This window comes from Medicago sativa, chromosome 1, assembly GCF_051527215.1.
Source record: "Medicago sativa cultivar Bolivia chromosome 1, Bolivia_mono, whole genome shotgun sequence".
Lineage (NCBI taxonomy): Eukaryota > Viridiplantae > Streptophyta > Magnoliopsida > Fabales > Fabaceae > Medicago > Medicago sativa.
Window position 1 is genome coordinate 75,189,550 of NC_140749.1, and position 27,596 is coordinate 75,217,145.

Genomic DNA, 27,596 nt, shown 5'->3' on the forward strand with positions numbered 1-27,596 from the left:
TCCCTGTAAATATACCAACTTTTCATTTTAGTTCATCTAAAATTTTCCTTCAACTTCTAGTCCCTATAAAATTTTCAATCACTGGTTTTGGTTCCTATTTTAAAGTAAATTCATATGTAGAATTCATATTTTTGAATAAAATTTTGCAGAAAGATTCATAATATTATAAAAATCTTCCCCAATAAAATTTAGAATTTTTTAATATAACATGAATTTAATATGAATTTTTATATTTTTGATGGTTACAAATTCATATTAAATTTATGTTTTGTTAAAAAATTCTAATTTTTTTGGGAAATATTTTTACAATATTCTACACATTTCTGCACAATTTCATTAAAAAAAAAAATACAAAAATCAACTTTAAAATAGGGACAAAAAATAGTGATTGAAAATTTTATAGGGACTAAACGTTGAAGGAAAATTTTAGATGGACTAAAACGAAAAGTTTGTATATTTATAGGGATCAAAAACATATTTAACCCTATATGTTAATATGTTGAATTCTGCTCTTCTCCCAGTACATTATCCTCGCGGCCAACTGAAATACCGAAAATACCCCTACATTAGTTAAGTAATGCAAGTGTTAAAATCTGCGCATCTTAACATGCGCTGCGCAACTTAGCTCACACTGGAATTAACACTTGCCTGAGCTAACTCACGCTGGAAATTAACACTTGTGTGAATTAACTCACGCTTACTTAAGTAGCACAGAGGTAAATTAGTAATTTCAGTTGGACGCGAGTGTTTTGTGTTGGGAGAAGAGCGGAATTCTAATATGTGTTTGGCTGAAATTTTAGTTCATAGTGAGTACTTTATGGTTTTGTAAATTAATGACTAAAACATAAGTAATTGATCTGTCTAGTTTATTTACATGAATAAATTCATATAATTCCATTGAAAATAAAATTGGCAATACGATTAAAAGAATAATCAAAAGTACGATGTCCTCTAAAAAAACAAAAATATGACTAGCCTACCTAGGATGATCCGTTCTTACAAGATTATAAATAATCATATTAATTTATTCTTAAAATTTTAATGGAAATTGAGATCTAAAATTGTATATAAAAGCGGAGCCAGAAATTTTAGATTATGAGAGCAATATTTATATGTTGTAATACTAAATATATTTTTTTAAAAAAAAACTACTACTACCTCTGTTCTTAAATACTTTTGTCAAAATCACGGGAATTAAGAATTTTGATAATAACATTAATTTTGTACTATATAGTTGCAGTTGTGGAGTATAATTATCCTCAAGAGAAAGAGTTAATATCTATATATTAGTTGGGTTCCGGTAGTTCATAAGTTTTTTTTTTTTTTTGCTAAGCAAGGAGTAATGGCAGACATCGGGAGGAAACACCGACATACCAACTAGGTTGGCATCTGGGAAACCTCCGTCCTATGCCGCCAAACTCTAAAATTTTATTAAAAAAATGGAAAAAAAAATATACAAGAAGAGGGGGGACTAGGCCAAAACCCTCAGAAGAAAAACAAACAAAAAAAGCTGAAAAAAAACTACTACAGACTAAGAAAATATGTAGTTAAACAAACCAACTCTATCACGAAGAAATCCATATGCAACTGACGATCAGCTGGAAGAGTATCTAACCATATAGAACTTTGAATCCCATGACTCATAGTCGTCAATTTGTCCGCACAGCTGATACGGACATTGCAATATAACAGAATCATTTGGAAGATGGAAGAGCACCCTTTGCGCGGGTTTGATAGGACGTGCCAAGGACTTGCTTTTTACGAGTTTGCTTCTGCGCCTTGGTAAGAACTTGAGTGAAGCCTTCATCAGCCATTCGTTGATCATATTCACGGATGCTGGCCCATAAATCAAGACCATCTTGAATGTTCTTGCTAACATGTTGTTGCACGGGTGGGACCAGAAATGATAAATTTACCTCTGCCTCATCTGTGATATTGTTTGATGCGTGTTGGAAAGCCGCAGCATCTTCTTTACAAGCATCAATAGACCCTTCAATTTGATCAGTGGCCGAACCATCCCCATCATAAGTTTTATTTGAAAGAACTCAAGTTCATAATAATAATTAAAAGAGACAATGTGTACGTTTTATTTAGGTTTAAATATGTTTTTGGTCTTTATAAATAAGTCAACTTTTCGTTTTAGTCCTCCTAAATTTTTCTTCAACTTTTAGTCCCTAAATTTTTTTTCATCTTCACTTTTGGTCCCTCCTTTAAAGTAAACTCATATGTAAAAAATCATATTTTAGATTAACATTTTACCAAAAAATTCATAATATTATAAGAATCTCTTCCAAAAAAATTAGAATTTTGTAACAAACATGAATTTAATATGAATTTAATATTTTTGATGTTTAAAAATTTATATTTAAATTATGTTTTGTTAAACAGTTCTAATATTTTTTTTGGGAAATTATTTTACAATATTTTATACATTTCTGCACGATTTCATTAAAAAAAAAATACAAAAATTAACTTAAAAATAGGGACCAAAATTAGTGATTGAAAATTTTATAAAGACTGAAAGTTGAAGGAAAATTTTAGAGGAACTAAAACGAAAAGTTGGTATATTTATTTATAGAGACCAAAAACGTATTTAACTATTTTATTTATTTTTTAGTTTAGTTTCATATGACTGAAACCTCTTTTTTTTTTCATCATCGGATGAATAACATAAAAAAAGATAAAGTTACTTTTGCAAGATTATTTGACAAGATTTTAATTCTTATTATTGTAAAGGTTGGTCAATTTAGTATCTAAATTTTACAAAATAACAGTTTAATCCCTTAAATCAAAGGTCAATTTAGGATCCATAAGTATGTGTACCACCAAACTAGGAGGTGACGAATCATTGACGATTATGAAGTACCGACACTGACACACCGGACATGCCAAGGCAAAAATTTGAAAAAATGAATTAATTAAAAGGTTACTTAACTAAATGGTTATATAAATATCTAAAATTTCGTTTTTAATCTTTACAAACAAAAAAATCCCACATTTTTCTTTGGCATGTTTATGACCCAAGAATGCTGACAGACAAATTTTAATACAAACACTAAAAATGACAATTAACTTAATCTTTACAAACAAAAAAATCCCACATTTTTCTTTAGCATGTTTATGACCCAAGAATGTTGACAGACAAATTTTAATACAAACACTAAAAATGACAATTAACTTAATCTTTACAAACAAAAAAATCCCACATTTTTCTTTAGCATGTTTATGACCCAAGAATGCTGACAGACAAATTTTAATACAGACACTAATTAAAAATGACTAAAATTAACTCTTAATCTAACATAATCTAACTAAAATTAACTCTTAGTATCGTTTCAGTGTGTTGCCAATACCAACACATGTCGAAATACCGACACGCTTAAGTTCTACATAGTTGAAGATTATCCTTTTGAGTTCAATTCACTCTTCGTTCAAATAAAGAAATACAAAATGAAGATAAAAGAAACTCTAGAAGAAGTGAAGCAACAAAGGAGATAAAACCCAATAAGCAATTCCTGAAGAAATTAATTAACCTAAACCGATTCTCTATGCAGTGGCGGCTCGACTAAATCATCAAAATCAGAACCACCAAACCAAGTTGTGTTTTATTGAAATGTTGAAAGGAAACATAAATGGAATTAAATGAGACTTATTCAAATAAAATTAAAAGCATTGATCCAAGCTCGAGCACGACGGTAGTTCACCCTAGAATTTGATAACACCAAAGATCATCATCCAGATTAATTTGTACAAAAGAAGACCAAACCTGTACCTACTTCAAACTATCAAACAATGTGGTTGCATATTAGAATAACATTGATAATTTTAGTTACATTATTTAAATTCAAATGAAAGTTTACATGTTGTAGATATTCTCGGACAGGAGTACAATTCTGTTATGATCCGACTTTTTCCCAAAAGTATTCCATCAGTAGTAACTTCGATTGTCATGTCTTGTAAAAGACATGCATTATGCAAAATATATCTTGCGAATCGAAGATCATCTGCCGACCCTTCAAAGTTTAAAATAGTACATGATCTTAGGTGCGACGAAATACACTCAAGAACTGTAATTGGGCATTTCCATTCCTTGGATGAGCTGGTCTCCGTCCACTGTCAAAGGGATAAAAAATAACATTTATTAAAGTATATGATAAAAAAAAAACTAGCAAACAGCAAACATACTACTCAACAAACCTTTCTAATAGAAAGAATTTGAAGCTTGGAACAACTGCGGAGAAGTTCTACCACACCATCCTAGCAATGAAATGAGTGATGACAAAACACAAGATCAATATGAATTAAGTTTGGAAACACTGGAATGACTTTGAGAGAAGCCTCTTGATTTCTGGATTCAGTGGTTATACGTAGAAATTCAACATTATTAATACCATTAAATAGAACATCCATTGAACTGATTCTCGCTCTGATCAATTTAGACAAGGTCAAGGATTTCAACCCTTTTGGTGCATTGTATTCATCATGATTCATCTCACTATGTATATATATAGATTTAACATGAAAATCTTCAAGGATAGGACAAGCAGAAAGAAAATTAATGTAATCCTTCTCACTTTTAAAAAACACTAATTGCAAATAAAGGGTTTTCAGTGATGGAAGATCGACACACGAAGTATCATTTCCAACATTTAACCTTTTAAGTTTGAGAACAACAAGGGTTTGGGAGATGAAAATAATGGGCTTCAAGTTGTGGTAATATAACGTGAGGTGAAATTCCTCAACACGACGCCGTTTTGCAACTTCTAGCCATTTTGTTACATTAAATTTACTATTTTGCGCGCGGTGTTTAATACAACAGTTGAGGAGAAATGCTTTGATGGGTTGGTTGGTTGTAAGAGGAGAGAGCATGAGAGTATCCACAAAACGACAAAACTGGTAGAAGGCCTCATAGTCTTTGAAGGTTTGATCATTTAAACGGAGAACCAAGAGTGAATAGCAGAGTAGGGTCCACCGCTTTGAAAGAACAGTTGTAGTAAAAGCGAGTTTGATTGGGAGAAAAGAGAGTACGTAACACAATAACTCATCTGGTAAATCGCTGATTCTATCGACCAAATTGTTGCCGCCATTGTAGAGTGCACACCTTTGGCATAAAGTCAGATCATCATAACACACCTAAAACCACAACAATATGTTAGTTTACTATCCAATAACAATCATGCAGACAAACAAAAAATGAGTAACAATCATGCTTTGATGGGTTGGTTAGTTTACTATCCAATAGCAAGAGGAAGAATAGAAAAGTAAGTAACCTTGTCAGAGACATAGAAAGCAGAGTAACAACTAACTTTGCAGTAAGTGCAGATTCGTGAAGGGAAGGAAAGGGAATAGCGACTATCATCAAAGTCTAGCTTGGTGATGAATGTCCGATTGTTTAGCCATCTTGTATCTCTTGTTGCTCTTTTAGTACCCTTCTTAACACGATTTTTCTTTCTTGTCCTGTTGGAACCAGACTTCATGTTTTCCTTTGTCTAATTTAAAACACAATGATATGAATGAGCAATAAGTGTAAAACATATTCTTAAACACAATCATAGAAATTGAAGATAGTCCTCTCAAAAAAGACGAAAAAAAGAAATTGAAGACAGTACCTTGTTGAATAAAACAATAGAAAATATTTAGATTACTCAATTACAGGGCCGTCTTAACAAATTCATAGGCTCAGTTTTAGTTTTATAAAGGATGCCAAAAAAAATTAAATTATGGGCCCCAAAACAAATAAATAAGTCATTTTAAAAAAAAATATTAAAAATAAAACACACTTTTTGGCACTTTGGTGGGACTTGAGGTAGAGACCTCGCACTCAACAAAAACATACTGCGCCACTTTAGCACGCTGAAGGAATTGAATATTTTTGCTTTTAATAGATATATAACCATTATTTCTGTGTTTTACATATAAAAAAAAAAATATTTTGGGCCCCAAAAAATTGGAGGCCCGGTGACATAGCCCAGCCTCGACGGGCTATGGGCCGGCCCTGCTCAATTAACACCAAGAAATTTACCAAACAAAGCTATTTTGTTAGTTCTAGCACTCAGGTTTATCTTAGCATCAGTAACTCTAAATCTCGTTTACTATAAAAGTACAGACACTGGCAGGGTACGTACTAATACATTGACACCAATAATAATTTCTAAAAAATTGAAGTAATTGTATGTAATCATGTATGGTACAGGACAGTCATCACACTTTTAATCAGTAATGTTGGCACTACATAGTTCTATATTTATCCTTTCAAAGGATGAATCAGTCATGTATATAATTTTTGCTAGCCGGATTAAAAAGCACATGCTTGATCAATTGGAAAGGAAAAAAGTGAACAGGAAACAGGCACATGTCGCCACAAGGTCACAAACATTAAGAGGAAAAAATATGTGTAGCAACAAAACTAAGAGGTGATGAATCATTGAATATTCTCCTCTTTAATACAAATTCAAAATAATACAGTCTCACTGCTATCGCTGGTCAAATGCAAAATCAAGGTAACACTGGAAGTTGATAACTATGAAGCATGGACATCTTTAAGATTAGGTATGTCCTGTGTCGCGTTATCTGATACTCGTGCGACATTTGTTAGACACAGTGTTGGAAAACTCATAAGTGACTGATTTTTTTGTTTTGTTATTCTCTTTGTTTCGACACTCCTAGGATCGAAGTCCAACACCAATATCACACTTATAAGACAAGTGTCGGACAAATCAGAAAGTGTTCGAGAATATTTTGCTTTTTGATCTGTTGCTTTGTATAGTTCTTAAACACATTTATCAGGACTAAAAATATGTCGGAGCAATGTTAATCAATGAGGGGACAAAGAAATTAAATTTGATTACAACATAAAAAGTCAAATACTATGGTATCTTGTTTTAGAATTTTTTTAAAATCAGATAATTTGCTTAATTTGGATTCAGGAGGTGTCTACTATGTCTTTTAAATTAGCAACATCCATGTTTCGGGTAATCGTGTCAGGTGTCGGTGTTGTCTGCGTAAGCATCAATAGAGAAGAAAGCGATAAAGCTAACAAGAGTGTAATGAATATTGCACTAGGAGTTTGTGAAGAAATTAACCTGAACGGAGTTGAACACGAAATTGAAAGAACTCTCTCTTGTTTTATTAATGACGCTCGTCCCCTCATTTTCTTCATTGCTGCAACACTTTTCTCCATTGTCCAACTTGGTTTTTAGAGACATAGACGCGTTGGGACTAATTACAATTCGGTAAACGACGAAGAGTGTTATTGTTAAGAATGCGGCGATGGTGTAGTTTGTTATTGAATCCATTATTATGGTTGTGTAGTAGTAGAATCCCATCATTTTGATAATGTTTTTGTTTGTACTTGGGCAGCAGAAGCGATAAACCTAATGACGGAGTGTAACGAAGAAGACAAAGTTGAAACAACTTTCTAATTCTCCAGCTTAGATTTAAATTAATCAATTATCTCGTGAGTTTAGATTAGTTGGTAAAAATATTGCATATTATATGAGTTCAAACGTTGAACATTCCACTACTACATTTCTACATTTAAAACGTGTGTAAGTTCTAACCACTAAACTACTTAGACAAAAAAAATAAGATTAATCAACTAAATATTAAAATTCTAGAATTTCATTTTTAATCTATACAAACATAAATCACATTTTTTAGGTTTTTTTTTTTTAAAAAATCTTCACATTTTTAGTCCCAATAAAATGTTTTATCAAATTTCTTATTTTAGAGTCACGCATACCCAACAAAACACGTCTCAAATTTTAAATTATTGTCCAATCCTTAATTATGATTATTATTTTTCATAGCAAACAATTTAGGTGAGTTAGACTCGACGTTTACTAGAGTAGAGTCAGTACATACTTGAAGGCTCAACGAAAGAGATTACAAATGTATCTACATATCATTCACTAAAAAAAGTCATCGCATTGCATCGTGTAAGTTTTTAGGTCAATCTAGATAACTTCATGGGTAGGAATGGGAATAGGCTAGGCCGAGCTAGGCTTTGCAAGGCCTAAGTCTGGCCTGCCATATATTTTTAAAGCCCAAGCCTCTGACATGCGGCCTGTCATAGGCCTACTTTTAGGCCTGAGTCTGGCCTTCTGAAAGCCTGATACGGTCTACTGACCTATTTAAAAGCATATATCTTATGAACATATTTAAATAAGCAATGTGATCTAAGTTTAAATGGACTAGCGAACTAAAGTTCAATTGTATTAAACTCTTTTTTGATAATCAACACGAGGTTGTAGGGAATTCGACTATATATTGTATCATATTTCCATTCTAGTTTATAATAATACATTTATATATGCAAAAAATTAATGTATACTAATAAAACTTAAATTATTGAAAAAGTTTACAAATTTATATTTTAATTCAAAGTACAAAATATGATATAATAATAAACAATATTATTCATTTTACTTAAATAGGCCAGCTTAATAGGATTTTTGAGAGGCCTGTGACCTGACCTTTTAAGCTAAATAGACTTAAAAAAAAGGCTAGACCTTCTCTATTTAAGAAAAAAAAGAATTTTGCTCTACACCCAGCACTTTTCGCTCGCGCCCTGCAACCATTCCAAAAATACCCCTGCGCTAGTTAACTAGCGCAAGTGTAAAAAGTGTAAAAAAAGCAAGACTTAAATTTTACACTTGCGTGACTTAAGTCACGCTGCGTGAGTTAACTCACGCAGAAATTAACACTTACGTGAGTTAACTCACGCATAAATTAATACTTACGTGAGTTACCTCACGCTGGTATTGTTTTTCATAGTAACCATCATCTTCTTCATTTTGTTTTATTTGTTTTTCTTCATTTGCAAAGTTGGTGTGCCATCAATATGCAAGCAACCACACCAAACTACTACAAATTTCACATGCAGCATAATTGTTTGTGGTCTTCATCTCCTCTACCCCACCCAAACCACCAACCAGAAACAAAAACAGTAAATAAAAAACTCATACAGTTTTCATCTCCCAAGTACACTCCAAGGAAAAGGCCTTTCAAGTTGAGTAACGAAACAGTTAACAGAAAACAAAGGAAATTTGCTCTGCTATCACTATCAATTTTTAGTTTTAGCAGTGTAATTTGATGATAATTTTATTTTACCTGTCATAATTTTTTATCATTGTCAAGCAAAAAGGCAATGAAATTATTAAAGTAGGATAAGGATGTGTTAACAAAAGATCAAATGTAACACTAGATAAATGGTACAGATTGTGGGATTCTAGAGCAAAAGAAGAGGTTATAAGATTTTTTTTTTTTAAAGAAATGCTAGTTTTAAGTTGAGGAAAATTGTAGACAAAGCAGAAAAAGTATATAACTTTTGAATAGAAATAACAAGCACAGGTAAAGACCTGCGTGAGTTAACTCACGTAAGTATTAATTTCTGCGTGAGTTAACTCACGCAGCGTGACTTAAGTCTCGCAAGTGTAAAATTTAAGTCCCGCTTTTTTACATTTTTTTACACTTGCGCTAGTTAACTAGCGCAGAGGTATTTTCGGAATGGTTGCAGGGCGCGAGCGAAAAGTGCTGGATGTAGAGCAAAAATCGAAAAAAAAACCTGATCTGGCGTAGGCTAGACCATAGGCCCCTATAGGCCGGCCGGGCCTATTCCCATCTCTATTCATGGGCTATTTGGGCCGTTAGATAGAACGGGCTAACAATCGGCCCCCCCGTACGAAAACACCTTTACAGGAGAGTGCGCGGGAAGCAGTTGCTTTTCTCGCTCCTTATTCATCTTTCTGCCGTCACACTCCAGTTCACATTATCCTCTGCAAATTCTCATTCAAACAACGATGGGTATTAAGGTCTTCATTTTTCATCCCTCTATTTTTCTCTCAATTTCTTCATTGTTGTTAATTTTTATTATATTATTATATTGAGATTAATTAATTTTTAATTTTTAATGTTGATTAATTTTTAGGGTTTAACGAAGCTTTTAGCGGATAATGCTCCCAAATCAATGAAGGAGAACAAATTCGAATCTTACTTTGGCCGTAAGATTGCTGTTGATGCTAGTATGAGCATTTACCAGTTTCTTGTAAGTGGTTTCAATTTCAACCTAAAATGGGTTAACTTTTGTTAATGTTGATTATGTGTGAAATTAATTGATTTTGATTTTGATGTAGATTGTTGTGGGAAGAAGTGGAACTGAAATGTTGACTAATGAAGCTGGTGAAGTTACTAGGTAAGTAGTAATTAAATCTCTTAGTGGATTTTGTATGAGATAAGCTTAATCCCTGTTTGGATAATCAGTTTATTGTAGATTATAACATAAGCGCTTATGTGTAATCTTTTTCTATAGCAAAAGATAAAATAAAGTTAAATTGTTTTTGTATAAGCTATAAGCCGTTTTCATAAGCTATCTTGGAGAACAATAAGCTGAAAACAACTTATGAACAAGTCATAAGCTGTTTTCATAAGTTCTTCCAAACAGGCTCACGGAACTTATGTCAGTTGATAAACTCAAATAACCTGATCCAAACAGGCCCTTAATTGTGTTCAGTTGTTTTTGTTTAATTTTTCTGTAAGGGTGATTGATGTGTTAGTTAGCTAATTGATTTTGAATTGAATTTTATAGTCATTTGCAAGGAATGTTTGCGCGGACAATCAGACTTCTAGAAGCCGGGATGAAGCCAGTGTAATTCTTCTTTTTTTTTAATGTTGTTTTTCATTCAATTAAACCATATGAGAATAAGTCGTTTTGAAAACTGTGCCCTTGTCGATTTTTACCAATGCTCGTATCCAGATATGTTTTTGATGGGAAGCCACCGGAGATGAAGAATCAAGAGCTGAAAAAACGGTATTTTTGCGGGGATTTGATGTTATTTCTTGAGAGTTCTATTTATAGATTCTTATCAGTGTTCCTAATTAATGCATTTTCTTCTAAAACTTTTTACAGTCTCTCAAAGAGAGCCGAGGCTACCGCGGGTTTGACGGAAGCTCTAGAGGTATATGCATAGTTTGTTGGCGACTTTTCTATGTGGTTTTGTTGAGAGATATCTTGTATTAAATCAGGATATTCATCCCTTGGCTGATCTTTGTTGTCATTTCAGGCTGACAACAAGGAAGATATTGAAAAATTCAGTAAACGGACAGTGAAGGTGCGTGTCTTTGTTTACTAGACATTTTTATTTGAAAAGCTTTCAATTTTTAATATTATAATGGATTGAAACAAGGTTTTGGTGCATACCGTTGAGAATATATTCTATACTCTTGTAGGTGACAAAGCAACATAATGACGACTGCAAAAGACTTTTAAGACTCATGGGAGTGCCTGTTGTTGAGGTGACGTTGCACTACTAAAATGAAATAATTTATTGTACAATGAGTTCACCATTTGGCTAAGGCTTCAAATTCTGCAGGCACCCTCAGAAGCAGAGGCTCAATGTGCTGCACTTTGCAAAGCTGGAAAGGCAAGTTCAAATCTGCTGTGTGTCACCTTCTTGAAAACTAAAATGATAAGATTATTACTAAACTAATCCTTTTCATACAGACCATGGAAATGAAAAATAAATAAATTAAATGTTACATTATATTTCTTCCACTCTTTGCAAAACTGGAACGGCAAGTTCAAATATGTTGTGTCCACCTTCTTGAAAACTAAAATGATACGATTATTACTAAATAGAAATCCTTTTCAAACACACTTCATGGAGATGAAAAGAAAAATAAAGAGCAAATTACACTCACCTCCCTTTAGGTTTTCTTAAATAGCACTAACATACCCTCTAGTTTTTAATTAAACACTTACCTCCCTTAATTTTTATTCAAAGCGACAAACACCTCCATTGTTATGTAACATCGTTAGTGCTCTATTAGTTAACTCCTCCATTTTCCCCTGCCTCACACTCCATGAGATATTTTCTCTGGTTGATTCCATACTAGACTGTGGTATATTAATTTTAGTTAACATGTGGGACGAGCTTGGACATAGAGAGCTTAAAGCTCCAAGCAATGGCGAATTATTGTGACCGGTGGTATGGTGTCGTATGAACAAATGAAGGAAATAGCTTTTCACTTGGAGATAGACATTCGTTTAGGTGGTGCATGCAAATGAATTTGATGAGATACGAAAAGTAGGTTTGCGAAGAGGATTAAAAACGTGAGTCTGTTTTAAAACATCTTTTTTTTTTTTTTTTTGACAATTTGAACCATTCTTCCTGTTACCTTCTATTGGTGGTTTTCATTCGCAATGTGGGTGGGGTTATGTGCTTGAGAGTATAACCAATGGTGCGGCTATTATTGTCACTTTGAATAAAAATTATAGGAAGTTAGTGTTTAGTTAAAAAGTAGAGGGGTTGTTAGTGCTATTTAAGAAGACCTTAAGGGAGGTGAGTGTAATTTGCCCAAAATTAAATGTTACATTACCACTATTTATGAAACTATTTAAATGTCAAATATGTTCTTCCTTTAATATTTTTTGCATTTGATAAATATAACTTTTGCTATGCCTTCATATCAAATTAATACAAGTTTCTTTGATATAAAGTTAATTCAGAGTTTATGTTAAACATTTTATATATTATACAGGTGTATGCTGTGGCTTCTGAAGACATGGATTCCTTAACGTTTGGAGCTCCTAAATTTCTTCGCCATCTAATGGATCCTAGTTCAAAGAAGATTCCAGTAATGGAATTTGACGTTGCAAAGGTCCGTTATCCTTGACTGCTTTCAAAATGTATGGGTTTCTCACTGTATGATCTACTTATTTCAATATATCTCATGTTTCAGATTTTGGAGGAGCTAGATTTGACCATGGACCAATTTATTGACTTATGTATACTTTCTGGATGTGATTACTGTGACAACATTCGAGGTATTTTTTGTCCCGCTTTTATCCAACGGGTGCTAGGTTCAAGCTCAATTTTATGATTGTGATATGATCGCTACTTGTACACGTGCATAATATGAATAATAATCAATGTGTGCCACAGGTATTGGGGGGATGACAGCTCTGAAGCTCATACGCCAACACGGCTCTATTGAAAAAATACTGGAAAACATAAGCAAAGAGAGGTTTTCTTTTTTTTCCCATTTTGAAATTCTTTGTTTTCAAGTGCATGCAATAGAGGTTTTTACTTGTTTCTCTGTCATGTTTGCACTGCATTACGAATCAGATATCTGGCCTGTATATTTGGATCTTTAATGATGAGTCCACTTATATGACACATTTTACAACAAGTGCTTTTGTAATAATTCATACCACAGTCAAATTTTATTAATTTATCAATTATGTTGATCTTTCAAGTTTACCACCGATTCAGGTACCAGGTACCAGATGATTGGCCGTATCAGGAGGCTCGACGACTTTTTAAAGAGCCAGAGGTCATAACTGATGATGAAGTACTTAATCTTAAGTGGTCTCCTCCAGATGAAGAAGTAATAACTATTTTGTTAGATAACTTAAAGTATTCTTTCAAAGGGACAAGGATATGCATACTGACATACCTATGTTTGTTATATCTATGTATCAATTTTTTGGCAAGATAATCAGGTTGCATGTTGTCTTTCTTACAGGGGTTAATAACATTTCTAGTAAATGAGAATGGGTTCAACAGTGATAGGGTGACAAAGGTATGTAGCTAAACATGTGTTTAGAGTTGAGTTTCATTGGGTCTTTGTTGCTTCTTAAGAAACATTTTTGCTATGATTTTTTTTTCAATGTTAGGCAATAGAAAAAATTAAAGCGGCAAAGAACAAGTCATCACAAGGCCGGTAAGTGATTATAATTTATTAGACATTAGTGCTAGACCTTTTCTATTGTCTTGTCGTGCCTAACTTTCTTTCTGGAAATACCAGATTGGAATCATTTTTTAAGCCAACTGCAAATCCATCAGTACCTATCAAACGGAAGGTATGTACTATGTATCCACTACATCTATCACCTCCACTATGTGTTAAACATTCAAAATTGTTGTTGAAGGCCTGGCAAATTCTCCACCAGAACATTTATGGTCAGACTTTTGGCCTGCTGTGATTTAGTTTTTCTTCTTCTTTTGGGTCCGTATTTGTCTTCCTGAAACTAGATCATGAATTATTGTTTCCTTGCATAGTTTTCATAATGTTTCCTCGCTTAATTTTCATCCTCTTATGATGTCATATCGATGACAAAAAATTATTTCATTCCATGATAAGTCGCATTAAATTGTGTGAAAAACTGATTGAGTATGCATTTTAAAGTCCGAGATATGGATATACATTATTCATGCATTTGATATGGGGTATTTTTTTTATTGGATTTCTTATCAAAACGTTAAGACAAACATTGTTGGGTACAGAAAATTAACAATTGAAAACACTGATTTGTGTGGCAACTGGCAAAGCAATGCCTTTATCCCATCATTTGTTCACTAACTGGATTTGGAACTATTCAATTCAGTCCCCCCTTTGTGTTCCTTTATTTTATTAAATATTAATAATAGGGTAACTTTCCTTCCACATCTGAGAAAAAAAATTGAAGTACCAGAAACAGGAATTTTTACCAAATTTACCAAAAAAATTAAGCTGATATTTTAGCATAATTTTGCTACACTTAATGACAGGAAAGCAAATGCGTGCTTAGATCTTTCAAACCGGCAATTGATCATAAGATGTCCTCTCTGCGAATTTCTAACTGCTCAAGGTCCATGGTTTTTGGCCAGTTGAGCATGCCGATCTATAGTTTGTGTTCCAATCTTTCCATGCCATTGTCTAGAGGTGTCTGCTTTGGTGCCTGAAGCTGAATAGACCTGGTGAACCTTCAATGTCAATCCATGCTAATGCATAATTTGTCTTTTAGTAATTGAGATATAAATCTTCTACTAATTTTGCCTGAGAAATTTTAAAACTACATCAGGCCTTACGGTGCTCGACTGCTAGGGTCTTATCTTTTACTTTTAGTATAAATCTCTTAACTCTGAAATGTTGTTCCTGGTTTCACTTTAGTTCCTTTAGCATAAGTATATAGGCTTCTGGATCTAGTTAGTTACTGTTTTAAACTTTTAAGAAGTCTCATTGGTTTTTTTAGTTGAAACAAGTTCCCATTGATTAGGCTTGAAACAAGTTTCCATTGATTAGGCAGAGATGACTGGAGAGCTTTTTATATTTACGTTTCTTTATTTTCTTCTGCATTTTTGTTGAGTAGCTATCTTATCCTCCTTTTCATTTCTACTTTATTAATCCAATAAGCCTCAATCTCAAACAACCTGTTCAATCTATTACAGAAAATTGTTATTATGGTTTGGTATGATTGATGATTTGGTACAATGCATAAACATTAAACACTAACTCTTATTTATACTGATAAAATATTAAATAATCCTACCATGAAAACAAATTGATAATAATAATAAAGAAATATGAGAAGTAATCTCCAGTGGTAGTTTTAGATACTCAAAAAGAAACTAATCCTACAAGGTAATTAGGATAATTTCAAGATATTTCCATATCTTCTAACAAGAAGCCTAATGAAGCAACAGCCTTTTCAAAATACACGCGGATAGTTTAACTAAACCAATGTTAAAGATAATTGAAAAAAATTAGTCACCTGCATAATATGTTACTGTTTTGGTTCTGTAGGTCCATGGTTTGACATGTACTCTTTTTTCTTGACAGGAAACTCCAGTGAATGATGCTAAAGCTAAAGGGAGTAACAAGAAAACTAAGGCCGGTGGCGGTAAGAAGAAAAAATAGTTGGATTTGTATCTTAGATGGGCAGAGTCATTTACATGTTGACCAGGTTAGTGTTGTAGATGTTTGTTTTCTCGCCAGCTAATTTTTGTGACTGTCCCTTTTGCACCTATTAACATCTATGATTCTACCTCTCTTTTCTTTGGTTTTTTGCAGTTGGCATGAAGGAGGGTCAATTCGTAATACTGATGCTCAGTCTTCCAAATTGTAAAATATTTGTGTGACTAATTTAACTAATTTAAGTTAGATAATTCTGGTATTAACAATTTGTGATACAATGCTTCATGTGGTAGAGATGTTTTAATCTTCCCTTTTCGAGTTAATTTAACTTGCCATTTTTCCCCCACTGCTGCGTTGCTATCTCCTTGTTGTGTGTCTGGATATCTTGCATGCCCTCAATTGTCTTTGTAAGACTACCTGGAAATTTAGGTTTTGCTGGTCTCTCTTGATTACTAAATTATACAGTTAAGTAGTTTAGTTTTTGAGATTAGTATTGGGTTGATTAAGTTCAACTTTCTACACCTAAATTCAATCTTAACCGGAAGTTTTTTTCTTCAAAAACTTCCAATCCAATAATATGATATGGTTGAAAATTAATTTTTGGAACTGGGGTATAATAGAAAAGAGGGAAAATGCGCAACAAGGAATGATGCCACTGTCAAGATAGAGTAACGAAGAAGAATGTATTGCCTTGCCTTGATGACATTGACTTTTTCACAAATTGCCTTTGTTATGGCAATTGGCAGTTAGTGAATGTATTAGCGTAAATAAATTTAGTCATTTTCCAGTATTTTAGTGAACAATCCATTATTGGCTCTTTTAAGGAAAACGAATAATTGTCATAGCAGCATTGAGTTGTAATCTTTAAAAAAAGCAAATTAACTGGAATAAGTCATTAGTACAGTTGAACCCAATATTCTCGTTCCAAACACTTTTCCTAGTGTTTGTCGTGAGGGCAAATATGATTGCTCACCAACTTAGTAGGTCATGTGGGGCTTGCCAGTGTTCTAGGCTTGTTTACCTCAGAATTTTAGGGTTTATTTTTATTTTGTAATTGTTTTTTTATATACTATTACGAGATATTTTCACACCTTTTGAGTAACTAATCTATCTCCGTCCAGCGTATGATAATGTCACTTCTTCTAAAGTGTTACATTGAAGATAAAGTCCTCCTTCAAATTTATAGATAATTCATAATTATCAACTGAACAAACACCTCATAGTTTTTTTTTTAAGAGATTCTCATAAAAAGAATTTTCAAATATTAAAATTTCCTCGTAGCTAGAAATCGGTGTATGTATGTAATTGAATAATTGACATACTATTCAAGAATGCTTGAATGAGATAGTTCAAGTCTTTTTCAACTAAACTATATGTCTTGAGTTCGAACTTAACCATGACAATGCAGCATCATTTAAACTCTTGGGGAGAACTTTGTTGCTCGTAATGATACTATCTATCTTAAGGGATTAATATCTGCAGAATACCTTATTTACATGGAAAATATGATTGATAGGCTCATTTTGTAACCGAAAACCATGTCAACACTTATAAGTTACACATGAGAAAATAATCAATTAATTGCAGTCATGCAAAAATGATTTTTGGCAAACAAACGAGGCCTAGAAACGACTGCAGAACAAGTCACCTCCACCAATAAAATTTTTTTGTTGGTAAACTATCATTTTTACCCCTTCTTTATTTCTATTTGCTACTGCTAAGGCGTATTAAGATCCTTTGCATTTTGAACAAACTTTGAGTAACTAAAACAAATGAATTGTGAATTGTTTATTACTAGATGATACTATAAAGATGGTTACAGCTATACACGCTGGAAGTGAAAACGAAATACAAACCAAAAATGTAAAATGGTACAAGGCAAGAAATAATAGTAGTAAGCAAGCATAAATTCTAATGCACTCCTACATTTTAGAATAACTATCAATTTTCTTTTTAAAAAAAGGACATGAAGTTTTAGAGTAACGTTTTCATTTACCATATAAACACACATCCTAGGAGAGACAGATTCGTGAATCAACTAATGAAGGTGCAAAAATAATAAAACTCGTGAATTTAAAATATTTAAAGAAAAAAATGCATATCCTATTTGACTGTTTTTGTCTTAAACTTTAGGTAAATAAAACCTGTTTTACCTTCACATAAATAAAACGACGAATGGAGCACCGTGATGCAATAAAAGGCAAAAAGCTCAACAACAACAACTACTTATACATACGAGAGAACTGAATACCTATACATATAGTAATACATATAATCATTATAAAAGCTAGAGTAAATGATAATCCAAAGGAAACCTACGATATAATCATGCTTTAATAAAGAGTTGGAACAAACATTTCTTTTTTTAATATAATGGAAATCCTTCAAATGCTTAACCATAGCTTAACCGAATTTAACAACCCATCAAACTCGTGATGAATTCTGTCTCTTAATTATTTAGTCTACTTTTTTTGTGACCATTCCATACTACATTCGATTTTTTTACCTAATTACTCATTCAAATTTGTTTTAGTCACAATAAATCTCTTCGCGAGCAGTAAAAGTTATCAATATATTGTTGTAGTAAGGACTCCTTATTTTTACATGTAACCAATATTGAGGATCAATTATGCCATGTATTCCAAGTGTGACAAATGTTATATACACACATCTTTATCTTAAAATCAAGTCTACCCTTTTCATATACGAACAAGACTATCTTTGAAGTAAAAAATTATAAAGTTTTAGAAACAAAAAATATGTATACATTATAAGTTTTTGGGTGAAGTTAAGGTACCCCGACTGATGGGAGAGTCAGAGACTAATCTTACGCCAAATAGAGTTCAAACCTCAATCAATAGATTTTTTTCTCATACACAACTGGCACAAATTAAACTCCTAATCACATATTAACTTGATTATTGGTGAACTGTGTCAAATCATATTGACAAATCATTCAAAAAATAATTAAAAATACTTGAGAATTTTCAATATCAAAAGATGATTTTTCAATCCGTCCCAGTACTTAAATTGGTCAACATACATTACCGAAAGCATGTTACCAAAAGCGTGCTTCCGGTAAAATGCGAGCGCAGATGGAAAAATTTCAATATCAAGAGGGCAAAGGATCAAAACATGAAAAGGGCCCAAACCAAGAAGGAGGCTCAAGGTTTTAGCTTATGGAGGCCTTTGTTTTCTTTTGACTTGAGTTTGAATTTTTGATGGAAAACTATACTTTAAGTTTAGAAAAATGGTTGGTGTGTGAGTGTGACAAAATCAAATGAAGAAGTGGCACGTTTGTTTGTTCCTATTCTTGTTTGTCAACTCATCCTGTCTTGCTATAAATTCATTTATGAAGCCCCACCCTTTCCCAACCAACTCATTTGTTTCTTTCTTCTCATTCCTCTCCATATTTATCAACTTATTTACTCTCTTCCATACCATTTCTGTTGGTCCAACCCTAGCTTACTTATTTTCAGTTTCATAATTATTATACATCTACCCAAACCATGAAGCTTCAACATTCCTTGTTTCTTGGGACTTTGGCTCTGCTCTTAGCCACCTCTTTCTCATCAGATCCTGACTATCTTCAAGACCTCTGTGTTGCTGACCTTGCCTCAGGTACCTACCCTTTTATATCACTCTACTCTCTTTTCCATTCATATAGACTATAACTATAGGTGTAACTATAGGCTACAAAGTTATGAAGTATGCAGATTCTTTCCTCATGCATATAAGCTGGAAAACAAGACCCCCATTATTCCCGCCCCCTGTTTTTTAAATTTTATATATTTTTTTATCTGAATAATTAGATTTGATCCTTTTCTTTAATTTTTTTTTTGTTCATTTCCTTTATTAGTTTTCTTAACCTCACTCCTACCAAACTGCTTTAATTTTGCTTTTTCCTGACTCAACTGTTTAATCATGTTGATTATAGTATAGTATTCCCACTAACATAACATGATTAAGTTTCATTTGTTCCTTACCCACATTTCTTAGCACCACTAGCTGAATGATGGATAATCTTACTTACATTAGAGATTTGGATTTTCAGCAATTTGGAAATCTTACATTTCTCGCAGTCGTGCATTGCCGAACTTCCAATCAAAATCGGATAACTAACATTTCAACTGCACTATCAAAGTTAAATGCACGGTTGAAATCTGAGCTGTCCAATTTTGATTAGACTTGGCGATGTGCAACTACGTCATGTGTGAGATTTCTCAACTGCAGTGAATCCTCATCAAGAATTTAATGGTCTAATATTTCCTCCATGCCACCTTGAGAGTAGAGATATGGCTCAAATGAAATTCATAAAACTTGAGCAATCCTCAACTCACAAGTCAGCTTTGTAGATTTAAGAGTTGTGAAATGATTATATTTTCTGAAAGATGATTAATTCTTGGAGGGCTGGAATATATAAAACAGGTGTAAAAGTGAACGGATTCACTTGCAAAGAGGCATCCAAGGTAAATGCCTCTGATTTCTCCTCCAACATACTAGCCAAACCAGGAAGCACCAACAACACATTTGGCTCAGTGGTGACTGGAGCCAACGTTCAGAAAGTCCCAGGACTCAACACTCTTGGTGTGTCTCTGTCAAGGATTGACTATGCCCCAGGTGGCCTCAACCCACCTCACACTCACCCACGCGCCACCGAGGTCGTGTTTGTGCTTGAAGGGCAACTAGATGTTGGGTTCATAACCACAGCCAATGTGCTCATATCGAAGACAATTAGCAAGGGTGAGATATTTGTGTTCCCAAAAGCCTTAGTTCACTTCCAAAAGAACAATGCCAATGTACCTGCTGCTGTTCTTTCTGCATTCAACAGCCAACTTCCTGGTACACAGTCCATTGCTACTACCTTGTTTGCAGCCACACCTTCTGTTCCAGACAATGTGTTGACCAAGACATTCCAGGTGGGTACCAAAGAGGTTGAGAAAATCAAGTCTAGGCTTGCACCCGAAAAGTAAAATTATCATGGTGGTGTGGCTGTTTTGTCACTGTCCATTGTTCTTTTAATCTGTCTCTTTGCAAAAAATGGAACACTCATAAAGGAAAAAGTAAGAGCAAGTGGAGCATATTCATTTGTGTAATAATTGAAATTTGAAAGATTGTTGTATAATCAAATCAGCCATCATGACAATTCTCTTGCCTTATATTTTTTGACTGCGACGGAATGGTAAAACTACTAATCTTGTAAATACTTGCCAACTAGAAAAATGCTACTTTTCCTGAAAACTATAATCACGATATTATCCCGAAACACATGATAAAATGATTATTAAACAATTAAATATCAAAACACTTGCTCCTGAAATAAATTAATCCCCACCTTTTAATTAAATATAATTTTTTTGGTGACCGGGATTTGAACCCTAGACCTTACATATATAATTTTTTTTTTGGTGACCGGAATTTGAACCCTAAACCTTACATATATTATGCATGTTCATACCAACTGAGTTGAGCTAAGCTCACTAGGACATAATTATGTTTTATTGATATACGTAATAACTTTTTGAAATGAATAAATCTTTGACGATAATACAATAATTGTAAGTGATATAAGCAAAGAGAGTGACATACACAGTACAAGAAACAAACACAAATTCAGAAATACTATGGTCGTTCATTTTACTATTATTGATTGATATTATTGATTCCATATCCCTTTGACTTGAATCATTTATGGAATTCATTTGGTATTCACTCGGCAAAAGCATAAACTAAAAGAATATTGCTAACCAGTGCGCTCAGGGCAATGATTAAAGAAATTATAAATAGAAAATTTATCTTGAAAATATAAGTTTTAAATTTTGATTAAGTAATAATTACACTACTTTTTATAAAAAAAAGTTTCTTATTTTGGTTGCTTAATCAATGCCCTGATGGCACTGTTTGGCATTCTCCAAACTAAAATAACAAGTTCACAACATAGTCACAATTTGTCCACAAAAAACAGAATATATTCAAAGCTAGTCGAGAACCCAAATACAAGGTTGCTTATAAGCATAACACTGAAGTGATGGTACACATTAAAATACTTCCACAATAGCTATCCAAATTACCAACTTGTCATTCAAAAACAAAAAAGATTTTTACTTCAAAGATGTCTGCTGCCTGCCATCTGGGATTGCAAATAACACGATTGGTTTCGAAGGCCGGACGAAGGGTACATCACACCTGAAATATCCCTTTCTCTCCAGCTGCAATACTTCTCCATGCTTAAGATTTCGCATATTGGAATCTCCATATGCTAGAGTCTCCTTTTTTGTGCAAGGGTTAAGCACATCAATGAAATCCTCTCCTTCCTCAAGCTGCAAACAAAGCAAATATAAACTTAAACAGGGAAGCAAGCAGGTTTGGCGTATATTAAGTATGAGTAGATAAAATGAACACTGAACCAAAGTGTCTATTCATAGGGTATGCACTTTTAAGAGAGTGGGATTAGGTATATACATAAGGTATACACTTTTAAGAGAATTTCAAATAAAAATGAGATAAGGACTAATTGCATAAATTCTATGCCAATACTTAACACTGAAGCAAACAGGTATATGCTAGGGTATGTACTTTCAAGAGAATGGGGTCAGGATGGACAATAATAAGGACAATATGGTGCTATAAAACTAGTTCCATGGAAGGTTCATGAAAGGTCAGACAATAGCTGTTAATAAATTCTTATAACATATATGGTGAGATGCACAATTGCATAAACACCTTACAGTATAAACAAATATCCACTTAGACCAAAGTGTCATTTTTCTCTCTCAAATTAAAGCCAAGGCTTATTGGTGGGTGACATGATTGATAGAGAGGTGGGGGCCAAGGGAGTTGATGGTAGTCTTGATTAAGTGTCGGTGGCTGGAGGATGGGAAGGTGGCTGCCTGATGGTAGTGTATAGATTAGTTTCTTATCCTTTGCGGCTATGCTAAACATAATATAAAGAATAAGCTAAATATGATTATGTGTAAACACAAAATTATACAGGCCAAATGGATAGATAATGCAATGACAAACAGACAGCAAGATCAAATAAGAAGTGTTAGGACACTTTGCAGAAGAACTAATGTTTCACGCTTCAACCCAATATTAATGAAGTGCAATTCTTTCATGAGAGCACAAATGCCATAGATACAGCCAATCAAAAGAAATACATTAAATGTTCACATATTATATATTTTCCTTTATTAATGACAGAAACAAACAGAAGACAAGCACATACCTTTTTCTTCGTAATGAGGTAATCAAACTCCATCAATGTCAGGCTAACTAATTCATCTAACTCAGGTAGCCAAGTGAGCTTCAGTTTTGTGGTCTTCACAGATCCTTCAAGATGTAAAACACCACTTAACCCTGTGACATTCCCATCTTGGTCCTTCTCTACTTCCTTTACTATGGCATTTCCCCAATCCATCAAGGTTACTTCCTCACCGGCTGATACAGACTCTGCGTCAGCATAGTCAATCCATATCCTTTTTGTATATGTGGTAGCTTTATTCCCAGCAGCTTCATACTTTTTGTGCCTAGGTATGATGCGGACAAATGATTTCTCAGGACCATCAGTGAGGGTTAACAATACACGTCTATCCGCAATGACAGCAGTGTGTCTGGGACATACAGGGTCAATAATCTTCTTATTGATGGTCCAGAGCTTGTCCCATTCCATGAGATTGAGATTTTTTGATGCCCCCTGTACAAGTACAGAGAACAGTGATCAACATTTTAAGCATGGATATACAACAAAAAGGTAAAAAAGAAGAAAAGAGTATGACAACTAAATGCCATATTCTACTGTATTTCTTATTTGTTAGTAAGTGCGTATTTTCTTTTAGATGTATAAAAGAAAGCAAAACCTTGTACATACTTGTTCAACAATAAATTGGATTAGCGCTTCAATTTTCAAGCCTCTACGCACAATTCCTTGCACTGTAGGAAATCGTGGATCATCCCATGATTCAACTTTTCCATTTTGGACAAACCATAGAAGCTTTCGTTTGCTGAGAAGAGTGTAGACCATATTCAACCGGCTAAATTCGTAGATGAGAACTCTCGTAACGCCCATGTCCGCTTGAATCCTGTAATACTGAGCATTACGATCATGGTATTCACTTGACCGAAGGGCATGAGTGATACCTTCATGAGCATCAACAAATGGACAAGCAAAATCATAAGTTGGATACACTTTATACTTGGACCCAATTCTATGATGAGGCATTGGATTGCAACGATAATAAACAGGATCACGGAGTGATTTGTTTGGATCTTGCATATCCAACTTCCCACGGACACAACACTGCAAACCCCTCTCTGATCCTGCAATCATTTCCTTCCATAATTTCAAATTCTCCTCAACACTATGGTTTCTGCATTTAGATTCTATGCCATCCATTCTCTCCTTTTGCATTTGTTCACGTGGAGTGTCATCAACATACGCCTTACCCTGGCTAATTAATTTTTCAGCCAGTTCCATCAACTCAGGGAAGTAATCTGATGTATATGTAATTCTTTCATATTTGACCCCCAACGTCTCAACATCTTTTATCAAATTGTCCACAAATTCATTACTTTCTTTAGCAGGATTTGTATCATCGAAACGCAAAATAACCTGACCTTGGTATCGTTCAGCAAAATACTTGTTCAACAGAGCTGCTTTTGAGTGTCCAATGTGAAGATAGCCACTGGGTTCAGGTGCAAACCGCAAGCGAACTTTTCCAACTTCAGCAGCTGGAAGATCTATCTCTGCCGAAGGCTTGCCTCCTCCCTTAATGTTATCAGAAACATCCCCATTCACATTCTTTACTTTATCCTTGACGACTGGCTGGTCTTTTGGCTTGGTTGCAGATGGTTCTCCCACTCCTTTTTTGCCAATATATGTTGCTGTGACTTCGTTTAACGCAGTACCATGTTCTGCAACTATTGAATTGTACCATCGTGCAAGATTTTGATATTTCTTTGATTTCCTCAAGCTTTCCCATCTCTTTCCAGCACCTGAAAAGGCATAATGTAGATGGCGATGACATGAACCATCAAGTTTCATAGATTAAGGTTGAAGAAACTAATGCAGTGAAGTTACCAAAGAATAGAGAAATAGAAGATAGAGTAATTTAGCTGCACAGAGCCACAGACTATAATGAAATTAAATAAAACAATCAGCCACAACAATAGATTATTGTTGTCCAAACAATAGAGCAAACCGGATCTAGTATATGTTGCAAGCTATATTCCATATAAGGCAACAATAAACCCTGTCAGCAGGGATACAACTAGGAAATAACCACAAAATGCAATCACTAAACAAGCACAAGGATTTCCTTTTCCATAGGAAGGATGTTTAAAAGAGACTCAGGAGTAGTATCACAGGTAAAGTTGAATAGGTATAGGTATCATATAAATATATTTACCTGCAAGACCTGCCCAGATAGCTAGATCTGCAATTGATAACGAATAACCAACTAAAAATGTACGCTTCTCCAAGTAGTCATCAATATACTTGCATCCATTTTCAAAAGCAGGGCCTGATGAGAGTACAGGTGCATACTCTAGCAATTCATCAATCTGAAAAGTCCAAGAAAGAGGAAATAAGTAAAAAAAAAAAACAATTGCATGACGGAGCTAACAACCAAAAGCAAACAACAACTAACAAAAGAAACACCGGCAAACCTTCAATTTGATCCCTAAACAATCACTCACCCTCAAATTTTATCACTGAACTATAGAATTCTAATTAACAAACCCTAACCTATTGTCAATCAATCAATCAATCAATTTGGGTCCTTAAACTATCACTCTCCTATTTTGAAAGAAACCAAGGACTAACTATCGAGAATAGTTTCAAGACTGGTTATGATATTTCTGTAGTTCAAGGACCCAATAGGAGAGAAAGTGGGACCCAGATTGAAGGTTCACTTAAGCAATATTTACTGCTTGTTTGGATTGGCTTATTTGAGTTTATCTGCTGGCATAAGTTTTGCGAGACGGTTTGGAAAAACTTGTGGAAACAGCTTATGACATTTTTCATAAGCTTTTTTCAGCTTATTTTCATACGTTCTCCAAGATAGCTTATGAAAACAACTTGTAGCCTATACAAAAACAAGTTAACTACATTTTATCGTTTGCTATAGAAATAGTTTAGGCTCCGTTTGGTGTAAAAAAAAATAATGAATAGCTGATAGCGAATAAGCTAATTGAATGAATATGTAGTGTTTGGTAAAATTAGCGGTTGAACTAACTAATAAATATGAAATGACATAAAAGTGATTATATTTAATGAATACTTAAAAAAATTCAATTAAGATTACAGGGTTGAATTGAGATAAATAATGAAAAGCTATAAGCTTTAAGCTAGTTGGATTAGCTAAACAAAAAATGCTATAAGCTAGTAAAAATAAGCTATAAGCTTGTGAGAAAGTGATGGATTCCAAACAAGTTTTTTTCAGTCAAATGAGCTTATAAGACAAACTATAAACTATAAGCTCAAAATTATGCCGAACAGACCCTTATACATAAATGCTTATCATGACAAGTACTCTTCAATTTTTTTTTGGGTGGTGTCCGGGGTTCGAACGCTGAACCTTATATATATATTAAGCTCACTAGGACAAGTACTCGTTCTATAATAAGCTGCAAACATGGCCTTAACAATTAAAAACTCTATCCTTAGACAACATCACTTATTCAATGTAAACAAATAGTTCCACTAAAAATCTTTAATTTGACAAAAACATCTAACCTGGCAAGCTTCTAAATCATTTTGGCCATAGAAATTAGGAAGGGTTGCAGTTCTTCCAATGTGACGCAGAAGAACAAATGCTCCACGAAATTTGGACCTGTTGCGAATAATTGCAAATTATTATTAATAGATCATAGAAACGAGGAAAAGATATGAGAAAGGAAACGTACCCGTTGGACAAGAGAAATGTGGGGACGGAATCAGGAGGAAGGGAGGTGTCGATGGATGGAGAGAATCCGGCGAGTTTGGATGCGGCGATCCCCGCTAACGGTGGCGCGGCGGCGGAGAAGGAAAGGGTTTTGATTTTGATATCCATCTTCGTCGTCGCTTTGTTCACTGTGCTGCTAGGTCAAGACTAGAGTGAGTTTTCGGTAACCAACTTCTTATTATTACGGTCCCCAAAATAGTAAATTTATAATGTCAAGTTAAAGATTTTTTTTTTTAAATAAATAATTCTTTATATTACAGTAGAATATTAGTTAGAGATAATTGAGGCACAAGTTAGAGATACTTGATGCCCAAAATATTTGATTCTCAAGTTAGAGTACTTGAGACCCAAGACACATCATTGTAACAATGATGAGACAAAATTCTAATATGGTAATATTTTATACAATGAATATTTTATATTCTAATATTTTACTTCGTCCTTGTAATTTTTTGGTTTTGAACTGTACAAAATCGATGATATGGCAGATAGGTAGACCGAAATTTGCTCAAATTACAAATGTGAAAATACCATAAGTTTTGTCATTTGATGCCGTGAAGGTCCAAAATCAAAAAATCTTCAAATTATAAAGATGAAATCTAACAATAATAATTTACGGGTAAATCAAAAATGATATATATTACAGAGGGTAAAACACTATTACCTCATAAATAAATACTCTCTCAAGTGTTATAGTAAACAGTATGACCGTATTATTTTTAGATTAATTTATAGACAAGATACATTACTTTTATTGAAATTAAAAAGTATAGAGGGAGTATGATCTTTAATTTAATACATGTGGCAGTCTCAAACAGATGATCAATAACAAAGTAACCTTGCAACTAAGTGATCATCATGAAAATTAAATATGATTTTAATCTCTGCGATATAGTGTATTTTGTTTTGTTTTAATCTCTATAAAAAATTTGTTTGGGTTTAATCACTCCAAATTCAAAAGTTGTTGCTTTTAATTCC

The 27,596-nt window shown here is 33.6% G+C and overlaps 4 protein-coding genes across 5 annotated transcripts; 2 read left to right on the forward strand and 2 right to left on the reverse strand.

The window, feature by feature from the left end:
• Positions 1-3,686: 3,686 nt before the first annotated feature.
• On the reverse strand, positions 3,687-7,410 carry LOC146957403 (F-box protein At4g22280-like). Its single transcript, XM_085736410.1, has 4 exons — positions 7,083-7,410; positions 5,271-5,489; positions 4,198-5,133; positions 3,687-4,113 (listed from the first exon to the last, which is right to left on the reverse strand). The coding sequence occupies exons 1-3, from the start codon at positions 7,326-7,328 to the stop codon at positions 4,258-4,260; spliced, it is 1,341 nt and encodes a 446-aa protein (XP_085592536.1). The 5' UTR covers positions 7,329-7,410; the 3' UTR covers positions 3,687-4,113; positions 4,198-4,257.
• Positions 7,411-9,729: 2,319 nt separating this feature from the next.
• On the forward strand, positions 9,730-16,021 carry LOC146957404 (5'-3' exonuclease family protein). Of its 2 annotated transcripts, XR_015023139.1 has the most exons (19): positions 9,730-9,812; positions 9,929-10,045; positions 10,134-10,192; positions 10,586-10,645; positions 10,754-10,807; positions 10,907-10,955; positions 11,061-11,108; positions 11,227-11,292; positions 11,370-11,420; positions 12,538-12,657; positions 12,739-12,823; positions 12,942-13,023; positions 13,272-13,386; positions 13,525-13,581; positions 13,676-13,722; positions 13,807-13,861; positions 14,550-14,738; positions 15,601-15,724; positions 15,832-16,021. XR_015023139.1 is itself a non-coding variant. In XM_085736433.1 (18 exons), the coding sequence occupies exons 1-17, from the start codon at positions 9,801-9,803 to the stop codon at positions 15,676-15,678; spliced, it is 1,155 nt and encodes a 384-aa protein (XP_085592559.1). In that variant the 5' UTR covers positions 9,730-9,800; the 3' UTR covers positions 15,679-15,724; positions 15,832-16,021. The 2 variants fall into 2 exon arrangements, 1 of the variants encoding a protein (XP_085592559.1); XM_085736433.1 differs by lacking the exon at positions 14,550-14,738.
• A 3,026-nt stretch (positions 16,022-19,047) lies between these two features.
• LOC146957405 (germin-like protein 5-1) lies at positions 19,048-20,821 on the forward strand. Its single transcript, XM_085736438.1, has 2 exons — positions 19,048-19,296; positions 20,104-20,821. Exons 1-2 carry the CDS (start codon positions 19,185-19,187, stop codon positions 20,646-20,648), a joined length of 657 nt encoding a protein of 218 aa, XP_085592564.1. The 5' UTR covers positions 19,048-19,184; the 3' UTR covers positions 20,649-20,821.
• Positions 20,822-21,622: 801 nt separating this feature from the next.
• LOC146957406 (Glutamyl/glutaminyl-tRNA synthetase, class Ic) lies at positions 21,623-26,795 on the reverse strand. The gene is made up of 6 exons (XM_085736428.1): positions 26,581-26,795; positions 26,411-26,507; positions 25,083-25,236; positions 23,546-24,669; positions 22,904-23,371; positions 21,623-21,995 (listed from the first exon to the last, which is right to left on the reverse strand). The coding sequence occupies exons 1-6, from the start codon at positions 26,724-26,726 to the stop codon at positions 21,777-21,779; spliced, it is 2,208 nt and encodes a 735-aa protein (XP_085592554.1). The 5' UTR covers positions 26,727-26,795; the 3' UTR covers positions 21,623-21,776.
• Positions 26,796-27,596: the final 801 nt, after the last annotated feature.

What these genes read in the sequence shown, in the direction of transcription:
- LOC146957403 (XM_085736410.1), bottom strand. Translation starts at nt 7,328, where the DNA reads ATGATGGGATTCTACTACTACACAACCATAATAATGGATTCAATAACA. An exon ending in TCGTGTTCAACTCCGTTCAG is followed by an intron (nt 5,490 to 7,082) that starts GTTAATTTCTTC and finishes GTTTTAAATTAG; the next exon opens with ACAAAGGAAAACATGAAGTC. An exon ending in CTTTCTATGTCTCTGACAAG is followed by an intron (nt 5,134 to 5,270) that starts GTTACTTACTTT and finishes TTGTGGTTTTAG; the next exon opens with GTGTGTTATGATGATCTGAC.
- LOC146957404 (XM_085736433.1), top strand. An exon ending in GTTTGACGGAAGCTCTAGAG is followed by an intron (nt 10,956 to 11,060) that starts GTATATGCATAG and finishes TTGTCATTTCAG; the next exon opens with GCTGACAACAAGGAAGATAT. An exon ending in GAAAACATAAGCAAAGAGAG is followed by an intron (nt 13,024 to 13,271) that starts GTTTTCTTTTTT and finishes CCACCGATTCAG; the next exon opens with GTACCAGGTACCAGATGATT.
- LOC146957405 (XM_085736438.1), top strand. Translation starts at nt 19,185, where the DNA reads ATGAAGCTTCAACATTCCTTGTTTCTTGGGACTTTGGCTCTGCTCTTA. An exon ending in TGTTGCTGACCTTGCCTCAG is followed by an intron (nt 19,297 to 20,103) that starts GTACCTACCCTT and finishes TATATAAAACAG; the next exon opens with GTGTAAAAGTGAACGGATTC.
- LOC146957406 (XM_085736428.1), bottom strand. Translation starts at nt 26,726, where the DNA reads ATGGATATCAAAATCAAAACCCTTTCCTTCTCCGCCGCCGCGCCACCG. An exon ending in TATCTGGGCAGGTCTTGCAG is followed by an intron (nt 24,670 to 25,082) that starts GTAAATATATTT and finishes ATGCCTTTTCAG; the next exon opens with GTGCTGGAAAGAGATGGGAA. An exon ending in TCCAATTTATTGTTGAACAA is followed by an intron (nt 23,372 to 23,545) that starts GTATGTACAAGG and finishes GTACTTGTACAG; the next exon opens with GGGGCATCAAAAAATCTCAA.